The sequence below is a fragment of the Lepeophtheirus salmonis genome, chromosome 1 (assembly GCF_016086655.4).
Source record: "Lepeophtheirus salmonis chromosome 1, UVic_Lsal_1.4, whole genome shotgun sequence".
Lineage (NCBI taxonomy): Eukaryota > Metazoa > Arthropoda > Copepoda > Siphonostomatoida > Caligidae > Lepeophtheirus > Lepeophtheirus salmonis.
This window is the reverse complement of record NC_052131.2, coordinates 11248117-11267056: the sequence shown is the minus strand read 5'-3', so window position 1 is coordinate 11267056 and position 18940 is coordinate 11248117. Positions and strand designations below refer to the sequence as shown.

The 18940-nt window shown below is 30.3% G+C and overlaps 1 protein-coding gene across 1 annotated transcript; it reads left to right on the top strand.

The window, feature by feature from the left end:
* The first annotated feature begins 17765 nt into the window (after positions 1-17765).
* On the top strand, positions 17766-18474 carry LOC121132102 (uncharacterized). The gene is made up of 2 exons (XM_040727550.1): positions 17766-17960; positions 18232-18474. Exons 1-2 carry the CDS (start codon positions 17766-17768, stop codon positions 18472-18474), a joined length of 438 nt encoding a protein of 145 aa, XP_040583484.1.
* Positions 18475-18940: the final 466 nt, after the last annotated feature.

Sequence of the window (18940 nt, the reverse complement as noted above, 5' to 3'; positions counted from 1 at the left end):
AAGAGTTATAAGTTCATGGGCTATTTCTACACGCAACCAAAGGAGTTCTTCACTGTGAATAAATAAATAAGCCCATTTTTAAATCAGTATCTCGCTTCCTGGAGTCTTGATTAATGCTCCTGACTCACGAACTCACTTTGTCTTTTCACAAGAGCTAGAAACTCTAGTTGTAGTTTCAGAGGATTCGAATCCGATATTTTATCGGCAGGAATTAAGTCTGCAAGCCCAACATCTTGTATCTGAATAATTTATTGGGTTGTTTCCTGGAAGTCGATTACCAATTTTGATTCCTGAATCCACATTATAACGAGAACCAAAGTCTAATTTAATTTGGACTTTTTCTCACCAATTACGGTTCATCTAATTTGAATTTTTTGAGTAAACCTAAATTCTAAATTCATTATTCCTTTTTTTTTTTACAAAGAAAAGAAAATATAAATGTCTCGACAGTTTGAAGCCCTTCTTATGGTATCTATTCTTACGAGAAAAGCTTGCTTCGATTAACCTTGAAGATACTTTTATCTCAGGTCCACACTGAGAGTTCAAAGGAAAATATTAAGAGCTTCCTCAAGGAAAATTTCCCCTTTTTCATATCTCGTTACTCCAAGTATGAGAAGGTGTTTGTGAATTGCAGAGTTGCCCTATTGAGGTGAAATACCCTTCTTCGAAGCATCTCACCAACTCTGAAAGAAGCCAGTTGGTGTCAGGTTTGAAGTTTTTTTTTCCCGCTAAGCTTGCAAGAGGTAAAATTGAGGGCGATGATCTCGGGACCCTTAAAAGCACCTTATGCAGATGCTGGTATAATATTGGCGACGAGCCTTCTTCAAATGGCCTTCATAGAAGGGTTTGGTAAGTTGGAGGAGTTGTCTGTGAGAGGAGCTGAAGCTGCGGATCATCACTGTCTGGATTTGAGCTCACTCTCCCAAGGTCAACACCCCCTTAACCATCACCGTGGAAAAACAAAGGAAAACTGTTCTGTATTATGATACAAAGAAAGTCATTGCACTAAAATTTTCTTGTGAAGGCGCTTCCACGGGAGTTCTCTACTTTTAATCTGTCTACAAAAAAAAGTGGGCGCATCTCCTCGCTAAGGGAGGCCGTTTCGTTTAAACTAGCCGTAGAGGAGCTTGATTGAACCTATGAGAACAGTTTTAAACTAATAAGAGCATACCTTGATGAAGTAAAGTGGAGCATGAAAATCCAAGACCTCCAAAAATCCTCTAAAACCGCTATGTACTAGGTACAACACGCACTTGAAAATGCTCAAACGCGGGGAGTTAACCCCTTTGATTTTTCCCTGATAATATACATAAACGAAAGACTTCCTTTAAGAGCGGTGGCGGATTGGGAGGCTCTTCTTCTTGCAAAAGAAGAGGAACACAAAAGAAAAAGGGGTCAAGAAGGATCTGATACTGCTTGGAATCTGGGATCTATACTCAATATAAAAGAGTTTAGTGTTTGGCTGGAGGCTTATGCCACTCCGCATAAAGACAACCCTGAAAGGGAGGAGTAAAATTTATCTTTCGTGTCTCAGAATCTAAAGGAGGATGTATTTTACATGGAGACAGTCACTCCACCGAGACTTGTGTTAAAGCATTAGCGCTTTCTCCATTGGAATGGACGAGAGCTTGCATTGGTCTTAAGAAATGCGTTTTCTATTTGGCTACGTTCAATGAGGAACATATAAAGAAGTGCTTGGGTTTCATGTCCTATGTGAAGGGATCGTCACATCGTCCTTGTATGCGACAAAAATTGGAAAACAACGAATACCAAAGGAATTCCTAGGAAAAGGAGACTAAAGAGAGGCAGCAGTTCCAATAGCAGAGCTAAGTGTCTTGCTATGACCAATGTACTTCAAGAGCTTCTTAAATCTCAGCTAGATAAATATCACTTAAAAAGTTTTATTGCATCTCGAAAGGGAAATATCCTCAAAAAGATAGAAAAAATTATTAATATATTAATTGTAGAAATAAAAATTCACGTAAAAATTATATATATGTGACCCTTAATGTTTTGTTCCATGTAAAACGTTCAAATCTAACTATTACAATAAAAATGTGAATAATATGTTATGAATTATCAACAATAATTTTAACTATGAATCTCAGAAAAATTCTGATTCATTTACCATGTCAAACCCTGTTACTGGGGATGGTTAAAAACCTGCCTTTTCTTATAGTAATCTTTATCTTCGAAAAGGTGTGAATATATCGGGTAAGTCCAATCATTTTCTGAATAAGAGAAATGATCTAATATCATTAACATAAATTCTTAATTGAAAATTGATAATACAAAAAACTTGCCCACTTGAAAGAGCTCTAGAATTGATGTCAGTTAATTGTAGTAAAATATCTGACAATATCCATAAATACAAAGCATTCTGGACTACTTTATCTTAGTTAAAAAACAGTAGCTATAGAGGTAAAAAACGTTCTTTGAAACTTTACAAATATTACTTTTTCATCAAAATACAACAGAAAATCGAATTAACAGGTCAGCCTAAAAATATGACATCCTAGTACAAATGTTAGAATAAAAAATTAGAAGAAGTTTACTTCTTCTGTGACATCTGACCTTAAAACTATACTTTATTAAACTAAAATACTTCTACTTATTCTGAAAACAATATATTTAGACTCATATTAATATTTAGACCATATTAAAATGACAAAGTAAAAATAGGAAAAAGTAGGTTTCGAAGAAAAAGTCCCTGTGCAGCGTAGAATCTATATAACACGGATTTTTTCTGCTCCAAAAAATGCAATAAGCGGGGACATTTTACCGGAGATGAAATAATAATTATGTTTGGTAGTCTTTTGTCATCAGAATTTACCTTAAAACACAAATAAAAGGTTCTTATTCAACAAAGAAGCAGACTGTTTAGCAATTTTAACGGATGCAATATGGTCATAAGTAGAGTTTGAAATTTATAACTAAGGGGGGCGGGGTCAAATAATTTTTATTTACAAACTAGTTATATCTTATATGTTTTATGTATCGTATTTCGAAAAAAAAAAATCTAAACCAAGCTGCGGTTTAATAAAAATAAATGTTGGCTTGCGTTTTCACCTTGATAGGAGAAACACAGTAAAATATGGCGTTTTTTCTCTTAGCTGGTGTCCCTCTTTGATGAGAGTTCTAACAAAACTGAGTAAAAAAATCACAAAAACATTTTTAGTTAGAAATTTTATATCTTTAATGCCATCTAGCGTAAACTGATTGCACTTATAAAACGCAAGATAAACATTATTGAAGCCATATTTAGAAAAAAAATAGATTTTTTAGTACATCTTTTATTTAAAATTCATTTATTTTGTTTTACTTGTTTTTTGTTTATTATAATGTTTTTAACTAATTCTTATTAATTTAAAAATACAAATGATAATTTGGGAAATAGGAATAAAAACATAGGAACTAAGGATGATTCTATAATAAAGATGAATTAAGGATATGGTTTATTAATAATAATTTGAGGGGTAATTTGTTATTTATAGATTTTAATTTTAATATGAGGATTATTAAAGAATGTGTTAATTCCTTTTCATCTGTTATGTCTAGATTTAGCACAAAAGTTGTAAAATTAAATGACGTTTCTTGATTAATATTAAGAAACCTTCAGAAATTATGAACGGTTTATTTAAAATTAAATATACTATTCATTATAAACCTAATAATCAAATGATTAGGAATTATTTATAAAAAATAATGAAATAACTAAGATTTTATTCTTTTTAACTTAATACTTAAAATTTACACTCGATTTACTCATTCTCATGCTTACAAAGTTAAGCAAATGTGTTCTTCCAAACCATAAAATATTTCCCATTTCTACAAAACTTTATAAATTATTGTACAGAGCCTCGAGTGATTTTTGTTAATAAATATTTGCATATAAATATTACTACTAAACTAAACATTTGTAAATATGAATTAATAAACATTCCAAGAATAAAATACATTCATTATGATAATTTGAAATTTGTTAAAAATATAATTTTTTAAAGTAAGTATTCAAATTAAGAATTTAATTGTCATGCATTATAGTTTATTTTAAATGAAATTATCAAATTAAATCATCAAATTATCATTTTAAATATATTGTACTAAAAATTTCATTTCTATGTTTTAACGATTTAATTTTCTCCCAAATATAAAGTATTTAAAAAAAATTACTTTAATTACTGGGTTATCACAAGTGTTGAAAATTGGAATGAAAAAAAGTAATTGTCAGGGCAACAATAGTTAGGTGCCTTAAAACCGACTAACTTACTAAACCTAAAAACTATGCGTATAATAATTTTAAACTAACATTGTAACTTATCGATAAAATATAATAAAGTATTTTGGTATTTTTAAACTAATGAAACGTTTCACAAATAGTTCAAAAAATATATTAGATTAAAAATTCTAAAATTGTGATCTTTTAAAGATGTTATAAGAAATAAACTTCTGAAAAATAACACAAGCTTTAAGGTGCCTAAAATTGTTATAATCACGTATTAGGCATTTTTATCTAAAGAAATATTTAAATCATCTGTCTTGCGTATATGTGCAATATATTTCAAAATACATGACATATTATATTCAAAGCTTAACAATTTTCCCTATCGAAATAAAAAACTTCTGTGATTTATTTTTTGTTTGGCAGAGGATTATCCCACGTTAGTAACTTATGCTCATTTACAATTTATATTGATTCTTAGATTTCTATAATTTTAAAAATTGTACTTTTTCCGGATATAATAATTGTATGAATTTTTAAGTCTTCACGTACGGTTGGGTGACAATTGAATACATTGAATGTTCCGTAACTTAACCCATTATAAGAAAAATTATGTAAGGATATTTCAGTAATCTATTTTTAGCAATTAATTTAGTTTTTATTATCAGCCAGTATTAGATCTTAATATCTAAAAAAAAATCCTAATAATTTGAAATGTTCATAATAAAACCTCTACTAATAAAGATATTCTAGATTCCTTTAAGTAATTCATTTTACTATGTAATAATCATTAATTTTAAGTTCGTTGATTGCTGTAACTAAATGTATCTGCAGGACTAATAAGAGATCAATATTTTTTTGAAGTAGAGAATATTTATTATTAGATTATAAAGTTTCGTTTTATTTTTAATATTCCAATGAAATAGTTTCAAAAGTTATAAACTATGTTCACTTGAATGTGTAAAAAATGATAATACATCATTATAGAATCTTATTTTTATGTTGTAGATAATAATAAATTAATTTTTTTATATATATCCAACTTTTCTATTTCTTTATCGATCAAAAAAAAAAAAAAAAAAAAGATGTACTACAATAAATAGAAATTTTCAATATTAAATTAAAACATAACTCTTTATTATTGGCATCAATTAGTATTCAGTGTAGAAAAAAAGAAGAAAAATTATTTCTTTTTAAAGAAAAAGCTCATTTGATCAAAATTATACAGCGGAGTGCAAAATTACAATAAAAATATAATCCTGCGGACGCACCTCATGGCCTATTTTAGCCTAATTCGTTGATGTAGACAAAATATTTTAATGTAATATAGGCACTACAGATTTACTCTGCCGAACTAGCTCTATAAATCCCTTTGTTGTCTCTATGGTTATATATTATATATAATTATATACTTTAAAAAATAAGATTGTTTAATTTTAAATTCTGTTATAATTATTATTTTATTTTTGAAAAGACAACAATAAGTATAAAGTACTAACATATGCGTGAATAACGTAGGGTATCACTGAAGATTTGTTGTTGCATTAAAAAAGTTAAGTCCTTGTTGGACTCGAAATAGAATTGAAGATCGACATCGTCGTAATTCTTTCTAGATGTAGATTAGGATTTGTTTTTATTTATCTCATCTAATTGTTGCTGGCAGCTAATCTAATGTAACATAATCACAGCTAAGCTGTTTCCTCTCAAAGATAATCCAAATGTTCAATGTGATTATATTGACATTCGGTTTCTTTTAATCTTTATTTTAATTTTAAACATTGATTGGTTCATTAATAATCAGCTATAAAATGAAAATTATTTGGAGTATTTTTTATTTCTCTATTCAGAGGGGAGTTTGAGAGATACATTGAAGATTTTTTATGGTGTAGCAATACTTTTCGCTTGATTACACAAGGAAAAAAAAAAAGAAACAAGCGATAATGTTTTGCAGCTAGCTCATTGTCATAAAGTTCATTTACTCTTTTCTACAACATAATACATAAAACTCACACCTTGAATTTACTATGATGGATAAGTTATTCATTATTTTCACTCTTATAATTGATTCAACTTTAAATTTTTATGAGAATGACACTTCGTTGTATTACCCTATGTTATTAAAAACACAAGGAATATTTAACGTACACATAAGATGCCATCGAATCTCAAGAAGAAAGCAATAGATAAAGGCCATCAAAAGAGTAAAGGCTGATTATAACTATTCTTCAAATACCTAGAAACCTTAAATGATAAATTATTTGAAGTATGTAATAGATAGGAATGTGAAATTTTTCGAAATTCTCGTGTTGATACATTTAAAAATATATTATATCCTAGTAGCTTGCAAAATATTATTACTTTTATTATTTATTTATGCCTATTTTGAATATTCAAACGTATTTATTAACAAAAAAGGATAAAATAACTGAAAGCCTCTTTATCTATATCATAGCAATATAAGTCATCAAAATTTAATAATTCAAATGATTTTGTGCTTAATAAAAATAATCTATAGTTAATGTTTACAAATTGTTGACTACACCAACGAATTAGACTAAAATAGGCCATGAGGTGCGTCCGCAGGATTATATAGTGTTGTATTTCGTAAATTTTTACTCGAACTTAAGGTCTTTAATCATTTAGAGAAAGTCTTCTCAACCAAAACAAACTACCCCAAGAAAACGGCAATTATACATAATAGGCGTTTCCTAAATACGTGTGAACCTGAATCTCTTAAAACGACTTAATATATATTAGTACTACATATTTATCCGTTAGTTGATTGTTATTGTATAATAATATTTTATGTATTCTGGGATGTATTAATCTATTGCTATATTATGGCATTTGTCGTCTTGGGGGGGGGGATGTTAGGTCATCTAATAAGAAAATAAATGGGAATGAATCTGTATATATATAATATTAGAATGTACCTTAATATAGAATGTATTTGAATCAGTATCAATAGAATCGTCTTGATAACTTAACATTATTTAAGTAATCAAATTAAGTTTATAGAGGCTCACCTTGTTCGAAATAATTATTCGATATTTCTGACTATTGTTTTTGAAGCATAATTATCTTTAAATACGAATATTTCAGATGTACTACTTGTCAATATTCACTAAAGAAATTATTAAAAAAATATGATGATTACTGGATTCATTAAGAAGTTTTGTAATAAGTTCTTTGTTTGTATAACAGGTCAATCATAAAGAAATATTGTACATTTATGTCGAATAATATATTAATGTGAGAGTAATTATGGATTCTCCTCGTGTAGAGTTAAGTATATATATAAACTTCATATCTTCATATATCTCATATCCACGTATATCAATCGCGTTATCCGTTCCGGAAATTTTAAAAAAATTGAGGAAATATTTTCTCTCTCAATATAATATCATTCTTGATAAAGCTAAATTCCATTCTTTATATCAAAAATGAGGTCAATCATTCAATGACTTCTATGTCGAGGTAACTTGAACTGCAAATCGTGGCGAATTAAATGAACAATGCGGTAATAAAGACTGTTTAGAAAAAAATATCAAAGTTAAATTAATTGTGGGACTTCGGGATGAAGAAACGAGGAAAAAGGTAATGCCCAGAGAAGAAAAAGAATGATCAAAAAGTGATTGATAGAGGTTGAGCTGAGGAAATGTCGAAAAGGGATGACGAAAAGTTAAATTGTGTAAAAGTCAACAAGATCACAAGAGGCAAATTTAGGGATCAAAGGCTTAGTCGAAACAAAAATATTTTTAGGAAATAAAAATAATGGATAGCATATTCTGCTCAAGAGACCATATTATAAATAATTGTCCTGCTTGAAAACAGGAATGTAGAAATTGTAAAAGAGTTGGTCATTTTAAAGATTCAAAGGCCTGTAAAAATGGAATTGCAAGAAGCAGAATAGTCACGGTAAGAAATGTGACCACATTTAGTCCCTCACCTGCAATACAAGTTCGATTAAACTCTCTAGATGGAACATATTTATGTACTTATAGTTATACAATTGCGGACTCTGGTAGTGAGGTACCTATTGTGGATGATAATTTTTTAAAGGAATTGGAATACCACTCAAAGATTTAAATATACCTTCAGATTTTCGTTCGAATGGAGCTACTGGAGCTACTTTTACTCAACTAGGGTCCATAATTTTAAATGTATGTTTTGGAAATGAGGAGATTAAAGAAGAGATTATAATTGTAAAGGAAAATGTTAAATTTCTAATGTGGGTATTGTGTAAAAAATTAAGCATTTTACCAAAATATTGTCCAAGTCAAACTCAGTGATGTAGATGGAAAAGAGCCAAAGAACCTAGTGGTCGTGGAATCAAGGAAATGAAATATATATCCGAGGAAGAAATTAAAGGCATGAGAGACAAGCTTGTGGAGGACTATCGTTATGTATTAATTGATGGAAATCAACTTCCTTAATCTTAAAAGGATATTGGAAGATCCCTTTACACCATGAGAGCCAAGACCTAACAACGTTCATAATTCAAGTTTAAAATATGGCCAATGAGATTAAATGCAACAAGTGACGTATTCAATCTTATAATGGACCATGGTTATAAAGAATTGCCAAATACAAAGAAATTGGTTGATGATATTATAAAATATGACGAGACATTTGAACAACATGTTAAAAGAGTCAAATAATTTCTTGATCGAGGTAGGAAGTTTGGAATATCATTCAATACTCTTCATTGATTATGGTATACCCGAAGTTTTAGAATCAGATAACGGAACAAACTTCTCGTTATGGGAATTTCAAGAATTTCTATCTTTTTGGGAAGTTGAATGGTAATGTTCTTCTCCCCATAACCCACAATCACATAGATTGGCTGAAGCTTGTGTGAAGAAATTCAAATATTTAATAAGGAAAACTATGAATGGAAATAAGATAGATCAATCAAAAATCAATCTTGGAATTTTAGAAATGAGAAATACTCCGAGAATAGAAGATGGATTGAGTCCAACTAAAATCTCTTTGGTCGTAGTACTAGATCTATTATACCTATGCCAGCTGAATTCCATCAAAAGAGAAGCCAAGAACTTTGTAAGGTTCCTAAACCAATTTGAAAAAGAGGAGATGGGAAGAAGTTATCCGTACTGAAGATAGGTAAATCAGTTTGGATACAAGATCATATAATCAAAAGATGGAGCCATCCAGGTACAATTGAAACGTAGAAATCTCAAAGGCGATATCTCATACGTATGAAAAATGGTCGTCTTTGGCATCGTAATAGGAGATTCATCCGTTTGGATTCCACAGAAGGGAACAAGCAAATTTCATTTCATATACCTTAGATCTGTATTTTGTAATCATTGTCCTGGGGGAAAGAGTGGACGTTATATATCTTCGTACCTATAGATTTAGTAACCTATATATAAATATTCCGCAGAAATTTATGTAGAATAATATATTAATATGAGAGTCTTTCTGTATTTTCCTCGTGTAGAATAAAGTATATATATAAACTCCATATCCTCATATATCTCATATCCACGTCTATTATAGACGTAATATGTTCTTATTTAAATATAAGTTGAGTTGTTGTAATTCGGCCCAAAACGGCCTTTCTTGGAATCTAAAAAGAATTTGAAGTGACGTTTTATATACAAGATATTTCTAAATCTCAAGCAAAATTAGAAAACAAAAAAAACAAACAAACAATTAAGAAGTCTGTAATTAATTGTTAAGCCTACTAACGTGTTTAATTAACACTCTATCAATATAGGATTGAAAATGCCAAAGGAAGTCTTTTACAAAGTAAGGAAGACCCCAGAACAGTTGCAGCACATTTTGTTTTCTGGTGTGATATAAGATATGTATCGAGCTAGTTTATCTAAGATGTATTATCTTCATGTAAATATAAAGTATTTTTTGTGATGAACATATGTATTATTCTAGAATAAAGTTATTGTATAATGATATGTCTTGGGGTCAATTTATTGTAGGTGATCGGAACATAATACGGCCTTGTTGTGTGCGAATTAAGAATACGCGGAACCCTAATGAAAGAAAGAAAATTAAATTAAGTAATTATTTAATTAAAAGTGACGATCATAAATTGCGTGGAAATGTTATAACGCAATATGCCTACTAAAAACGAATTGGAATAGAAAACGAAGCATTAAAAGATCGAATCAGAAGAGTGGAGAAAAATGTTGGAACAGATGTCGAACGTCAACAGGATTATTCTACAATGATATTGGTGAAGATGCTTATAGAAGAAAAGAAACGAACCCGGTGTGATACCATCAGAACGGACGAAGAATATCGTCAATTCATAAAAAAAATGATGAGTAATCATAATGGCCATGGTAAAACTCAAAAGATTCAGCGATCTTCAACTATTAATAAGGAAGTCAAAATTCACATAAATCCACCACCTCAATTAGATGATGGTATATAATATCAAGATTCTATTAATTGGAAGGCATTACGGAATAATTAAGTGATGTTAATGGGAATAAGTGACTAAAAAGATATTTAGAAGAAATTAGTTTTTAACTCATTTTGCAGTCTAGATATGCTTAATAAAATAGAACATGTAATATCTATTGAAATAGAAGACGACGTATCCCCGTATCATGCCCAGAAGAGGATGATGAATTAGATTAATAAATAAGTCATCATAGAGATAAGATAATCCGATTAGCAGTGATTTCCAATGAAGAAGATGAGAGATTAATTGATCCAATGATTGAAGAAATTCGTAAAAAAGTTTGTTGAGACCGAGAATATATAATTAATGCAATTGAAACAGGTGAGATAAAAGACACAATTGAATCATTTTGTGAAAATATTACATGAATTTAGCATAGAAGATGGTCTTATTCTTTATAAGGATAGGCTGGTAATTCCAAGAAATAAATATGAAGAATAAAACCATCTTCTATGCTCAATTCATATAATATTTTCACAAATGATTTGATTGTAGGATGAGACAGACGGTATTTTGGCCTGGAATGAAGAAAGACATTGAAAGAATAGTACAAAAAGGGTATATCTAAAAGGGTATGACGAGAGTTTGTTTGGTATAGAAAAACTAAGATTTTAACACAAGACGCATTAATTTGTTTCCTATTGTTTAAATGTGTTTGAAAGATATACACACTAGTCAACAGTTATCCCTGCTCTGGCTAGAAAAAATGCTTGATATGAATTGTGTTTATCTAAAATAATATACAAGAATAAGAAATGCGAGAAAAAATTCCGGCCATTGTCGCAACAGTCTCCTTAGAGCAATAGGGGGAAATTAAATGTCAAATTTAAAAGAAATACTCAAATGTACCCAGGGTAGAAAGGGAATGTAACATGTTAAAATACAAGGAATGTTATTGAGATTGCAGATTGAATTTATAATAAACTTGTCAAATATTACCTTCGTGATAAAAAAAATTCAACAAGAACTTGCTTAAAGATCCTTGACAACGAATAATTACAAATAAGGAAGTGTATTTGAAGAAGATTCCCCTGGATACTTCAGCCCAAGACTTGATTTACCTTCAAACGAAGAACAAGTTTTTCTTCAAGAAAGTTATAATTTTTGTCAAAAACTGACGTTATTAACACGAAATAAAAACAAGGTTATGAATAACACGCATAAGATGCAAATAACTAATATTGTCCACAAGGTATGCCGTAGCACATTCAGAAATTCTAATAACGTTTTGTTTATTCATCCCATCTAAGATTAAAAATTACAATTTTTTAAGGTTTTTACTGATATAGCTAGAATTTGAAAACCCTGCGTATGACTAACCTTCACACTTACATTGGGGTGTTGATAATATATGTTATTCATATGTAGGCCTTTTGATGTGACTGCATTCAATTTTTGTGACCCAAAGAGTGAAAATCCTTTTTCTTACTGTTAATTGAACAATTAATGAGAATGTAAAAAAAATATGTTACTTATATTATGATAGGATAGTTTTATATTAGTTTTAGATGTAGAGTTAAGAAACTATATAGAAAAATAGACTGATGATTTGTTAATTCTGTAAGTATAACATAATTTAATAAGAATAAATACATTGTTAATGGGATATTTTTTAACAACGTGCCATTTTGACCCTTAAGGCAACGGGTATGAATAAAAGTAAAAACAACATGAAAGATACATAAAACAAAGGTAAAATTTTTAACCTTTATTTGAATTACACTATGAGAAGCTTCACTTACAGTTTTATGCACGAGAGTTTTGAATACGTTCAGCAATGCTAATAAATAAATTTGCATAGTTGAACATCACATCTTTTTTATGTATTCAAACAGCATTATCCTTGACACTTTCAAGATAGTATTAAAAAAATATCATTGTACATAAGTCTCATGCGAATCAACTTTCATTGAATAAAAAATCAATTTAAAAAAAAAAAATATATATATACTGTGGCTTTATTTAAATATTATCATTTAATGGCATCTATCTGATCAATCTAGGGATAGCTTTGAGGAAAATGCAAATAGGAATTTTTATACGAACCATACTGAAGAAATATAATATAATAGTAGCAACTGATTAGTGATCAACTTTTTAAAGAAGTTGCAATAAATAACATATTATTACCAAATTAATAAATAAAAAAAATTGACATTTTTATCGTTGTAGTATGTGTATTAGTGCTTTTCATTTCCGGTAAATTATCTTTATCAGGATTCCAGGAAACAAATTTTAATATTACGAGATTTTCGGAAATATTGAGATTTTCTTATAAATAAAAACCCTTTATAATTTAAGGATTTCTTTTTATGTTTTAAGTTCAGCGTTACCTTTATTGTATCAAGCAACCTTCCTACCAAAAGAAACAGAAAAAGGCCCAAAATAATATGATAGTTATCCAAATAAGTCCATCACACCAACTTAAGTATTCCCAGACTATTGTTGTAATATTATTGATCCACAATTTTAAAAATGAATTACACACGTAGGATAAGTTACGTATCGTCGGACACATTGAAGAGGCATATACGTTCATGTATATTATATAGACATCATGCGTTACATTTGAGGTATTTTTTAATAAACGTATTCATAAATATCTCAGTAAGAAGTTTGTATCAGAATATTTTCAGTAAAACATCGAAAAAAGAGGAACTATTAATGATTTAAAAACTCAATCAAAAAATGCCAAAAATTCATAAACTTGGGAAAGTTTCAAATTATAATTTTTAATTTCGGGCTTAATTCGAATCATGTTTCTTAATTTCAGACACCATGAAATAGCAAAAATATACATACGAGTGCAAATGTTGCTTTAAATCTTTACCTCTTGGATGGATAAAATTGAAAATAAAACCTACCTACTCTTATACGCAGAAGAATGCCTGATTATTTGGTAATCCTTGAGATTAAGGATCTCATTTTATTTTATGAGTACGAATAGAGGGAGGAATAGACACCCCGTGCATAAATTAGAAAAAAAGGAATCGTCCTTCTTTAGTCGTATTATACATAAATAATAATTTATGAAGGATCATATCGTCTTACCAAATCCCTCTCGGGAAGGAATATAATGGACTCCGTTCTGCGATATAACGCTATATATTCGATGGATACTTCCAACGTCCTATTTACTACTATATATCTAACCAAGTATGGTATGGAGTCTCTCACAGTCGTTTCACTTCAACTCAAAGAACCTTGGAAAGTTACCAACTTTTGAAAAGATGTTGTATAATTCTCAGGTATTGTTTAATCCTATCGTCAATTCCACAAATTTAAATCCTAATTCCCAATAAAAACTTTCGGATCTTTTATTTTATTGAGACTTTTCCATGTCAAAATTTATATTATTTTGATAATATGTTGAATCAACTATGAATAGGAATTGTCTTTAACTCAAAATCAACTACAATAATCTATATTCCGATTGATGATGTTACTGTTACCGTATTTTACTTTCTTTTGTTTCATTTATAATAATAAGTATTAATTAATACAGCATTGTCTCCTTTAGCCTCTTTGCTTTAACGTCCAACAAAATCCAAGTTATCCTCTTTTAAGGGAAATGATTCATTTACTAACTTCGAAGATTCATGTTCGATTTGGATCGACTTATTAATAAGCTAATGATTCAATGGACTTGCGTGGAATGGGCGATTCGCCCCTCGACAACTCATCATGTTTTTAAGAATTTAAAATCGTTGGTTCCTCCAGGATTTAGGAACTAACGATTTACCACTCCGTTGTTGCTAAATTCCTTTTTCCAATACTTATACCTAATTTAAGATTTAATTTTCAATTATATATACTATTCAAAGAGGTAGAACATAATATTGTCTAACGATTCTTCTATAGTCCTTCCATGTTTTTCAATCAAGTAAAGTAGTCATCAACGTAAACTCTAAAGGATGAAAATTGAACTCCACTGGAAGTAGAATTGTTAGGTGTTTAGTTGTATTAATATGAGTGAGGGAAGATTATCTTTCAAAGTTTTTTTTCTATTTTACATAATCTGCGTCTGTACTTTGTCTTATAAATGTATAACTTTGAATATTTATACCCAATACGGTAAGCTATAATTAATTATCTACCTTGTAATAGATACGTTGATGTAGATCCGAACGCTTCTAAAGAAAGATCTATCCAAATAACAATGAATTACATGAATGCGTTTAGCTACTCTTTTTCATCATCCTCTTTCTACTCAGTAAATGGAATTCAAATTTTGCCCCAAAGGTTTCGTCAGTCAAAAAAGAAGTTGTAAATCCCAGGGCTAGATAGTGCAGTTAATCCCTGATTATTTGTATGATCAAAAAAGTAAAAAATGGCACCCCGTAAAATTAAAATTAATAAATGATGCTCAGAAAATTTCCTTTTGAACCTAGGATATACCTACTTATCATTATTTACATACACCTAAAACGTTTTTTTTTAATACTTCATTTTGTATAAAGCCGTACCGATATGATAATTACATATAATGTGATTTTTTTTTTTTTTAATTTAAATTTTTGCTCCAGAGAATAATTTGATTCAATGGCTTCAAAGGAAATAATTCATTTTTCAAAAATTTCTTGATTTGGGAGGGGATTACAGCCCAATAAACCATGCACTTACAACCTGTTTTTCATATTTTATTACTAAGTTACCTTGTTGTTTTTTTTAGAATCTGGAGAAAGTAAATAGTTTGAAAACTATTTACCTTCCAAGACATGGGTTTATCGATTTATTAACAGGCATCCTCAAATTGCTGCTAGGGTGACAGATACTTTAGGACATTTGAGAAAGCAAATAACTAAAGAAATAATTAAGAATTGGTTTCCAATTTAAAGGATTTTTGATTAACGGACCATCATATATTAGCATAAGATTTTTTTACTACTGAAAATACCCACCGAATATTCAATTTGGATGAGTCCGGATTTAAGCTAGGAGGTAATAACAAAATGAAAATAGTGGCTGAACGAGGGATTAAAAACGTATATACTATTACAACGGAAAGCAAAGAAATGATAACAGTCCTGATGTGTGTTGGAGCAGATGGATATTTTCTAATTTTCCTAATTATATTTCCCTGTGTAAGACCAACATCCAACTTCAAAGTAGTCCTTCGAAGTACGATGTTGGAGTTACACCAAATGGTTGGTTATCATCCGATGCTTTTTTTGGTGGTTCTCCAACCTTTTTATTAAATCTATAAAAGAAAAGAGAATCCAATTTCCTATTATTGTATTCATGGACAGCCATACTTCTCATGTTAACATGACAGTTGTAGATTTTTGCCGAGACAATAACGTTATTCTTTTTTGTTTCCCTCCTCATGCTTCACACATAGTTCAACCTCTCGATGTAAGTATTTTTAGCCTTAAAAATATACAATACACAATTAAAAATTCTGCTTCAACTGATCAAAAATTGGGAGCAATGAGCGCTTTTCAAAAAATATTTATAATGAGAAAATTGGAAGTAATATTAAGTTATTTGAAGAGAGATACAAAGAACATTTCGATTATACTGACGCTACTAGTTTAAATCAAGTTTGGGGGGGGGGGTCATGCAAGGCCCTTATAAAGATGACCAAATCTCCAATTGTATTCATTAGTACGACTACTGTAGATCCTTTTGAAATTTTAAGTCATGAATCAACTTTGGAATATAAAGATGAATTAGTGAATAATTGTACTCTCGTAGATGACTCTTCTTTTACGCATGGAAGAATTTCTTCGCCGCAAACGAAAAGCATCGATTTTTCTTCACCAACGCCTGTTCCGTCTGGATTATCATCAAACTTTATTTGATCCAATTATACTATTCAATATGTGCCCGATGAAACTAGTAAATCTCATGACAACTGGGATAAATCACCGCTTGAAACATATTTGAAAATCAATGCCATTGTTGAAGGTTTCAACAGAAAAAACACAAAAGCGAAGCCATTTTTACCACTTGCAGTGAGTGGGGACGATTACGCTCGATATTTAAAGGAAGCAACAAGAATCCAAGATAATTCAAGAAGAAAATAAGAAGAAATGCAAAGAAATAAGAGAAAGAAAAAATAATGAAAAGTGTAAGAAAAGAAAAGTTGGCAAAAAATTATCTAAAGCAAGCTGCAGCAAACCAATAGATTTGCTTATTTAGTGATAGTAAAATAATTATAAGTCAGTTTACTTAGTTTGTTTTATTTTTAGAATATAAATAATGGAGTTATGTAAAAATTTATATATATGGAAATATTTTGTGATTATTAAGAATAGATACTTCGATAGAAAATATAGTTAATAAGCTTATATTAATTAAATTGCCGTCTTGTTTCGTTATTAAGTCTCTTTACATTCGTTTTGTGCAACATACGCAAATACATGGTTCTTAACTTACTTGAAAAATTGTATCTAACGTTAAGATATAATAGAGTATATTTCAGTATGTTAATAAGTTACAAAAAACGACTGTTTTACATTCAGACTTCCAATTTGAATCGAAACAAATATCATCCAAGTATTCTTTATCCTCTGCAACGAAAGTACAGGCAGGAATATGATTCTGCTCCTGACTTCCTTGAGGTAGGAGTTAATGTACTGATTAAGAAAGAATACCGTAGGTACTTAAGATCTCCTTTTGTATAGTATCACTAATATTAGGATATGTAATGGGTATAATCATAATTAGTAAGTACATGTTCAATAAGCCCCGGACCTACCTACCAGATGGTGCTACTAACAAAATCAAAAAATATTTTTCGGAAGTACAAACATTCAAAAAGTTACAGTCAAAACGGTCAGACGTTGGTTTATTATTTATCGAGTTACAGTGGTTTAAGTGACGTTACTTTTGTGATTCTTAAAAACGATGGATTTAAAGCCATTTCGTGTGTTGATATATCATTGCTTTTTGATGGGAAAACACAATTCAAGCACCAGCATTGCTTGAAAAATGTTATTTGGACTCTGTTCCATTGAAAACAACCATCAAACGATGGTTTGCTGATTTCAAAAGTGGTCGTAGGGACGACGATGATGCTGAACGCCCTGGTCGGCCAAATGAGGTGGTTATTTCGGAAAACATTGAAAAACCCTGAAAATTATCATGGGCAATTGCAAAGTGAAGCCCCAAGAGATAGCTGATACTCTAAATACTCTTCAACAGAAGTTGAAGTTATCAAAATGTAGTGTTTCCACCATCATACACGAACATTTGGATATGAAAAAGCTGTTTTCCAAATGTGTGCCGTGTTTGCTCAAACCAAAGCAAAATCAACAACGAAATGATGTTCAAAGAGCTGTTTGTAGATGTTCACGTGAAAGTAGAAGGAGTTTTTGCTTCGATACATCAGAATGAATGACACATGGATTAACCACTTCACTCCAGAATCAAAACGGTAGCCTGGCGAGTTATGTGCAGACGGAGAAAGCCGTCCAAAGACTCAAATATCGACTGGGAAGATCATGGGCTCTGGTTTTAGAATTGGGATGGAATTTTATTCATGGACTACTTGGAACATGGAAAAACAATCAACAGGGACTATTATATTGGTTTGTTGGATCGTTTGAAGGCCAAAATTACTCAGAAAAGATCTCATTTGAAGAAGAAAAAGGTGGTCTTTCACCAAGGCAATACACCGTGTCACAATTCAATAAAAACAACCGACTACTGGCTCTTGGCAGGACTCAAAAAGATGCTCCGTGGAAAGAGATTTGACTCAGATGAGGAAGTGATTGACGAAACTGAAGTATATTTTGAAGGTCTCGATAAATCGTTCTGCAACTGTGGTATTGAAAAGCTAGAGGACTATTGAATTGATTATATCGTTCTAAAAGGAGATTGTATTGATGAACCAAAATGAATTTTTGCAAAACAATATTGTTTTCCTATCTAGGGCCGGACTTATTGACTGATGTGTTACATTGGCTTAAAAGACAGCATTATTGCAGCCTGGACCATAAAAATACTTTGAAAATCAAGTGTCTTGTCCTTTATGAAGATGTCAGAGTCAAAATACTATGAATAAAGTCCGAGGTATCCAATCACTTGCATCCAAATCTCCTGGGTACCGTACATTATTATGATTACACCCCATTGTCACCCCCCTATATTGAAATAATTTTATCATGGCTAATTTAATAGTCAATCAAACATTTGAGGCATCCTTGAAATAAATGACATAATCTTGTGGAATTTGATCCTTTATTTTAATTCCAGAGATGGAGTTCGAAGCACGTATAATTTCCATAAATTAATATGACTGAGCTCGGGGTTGAGGA

Coding starts and splice junctions, on each gene's coding strand:
- LOC121132102 (XM_040727550.1), top strand. CDS start 17,766: ATGGGCAATTGCAAAGTGAAGCCCCAAGAGATAGCTGATACTCTAAAT. Junction 17,961..18,231: donor GAAATGATGTTCAAAGAGCT/GTTTGTAGATGT, acceptor GATCGTTTGAAG/GCCAAAATTACTCAGAAAAG.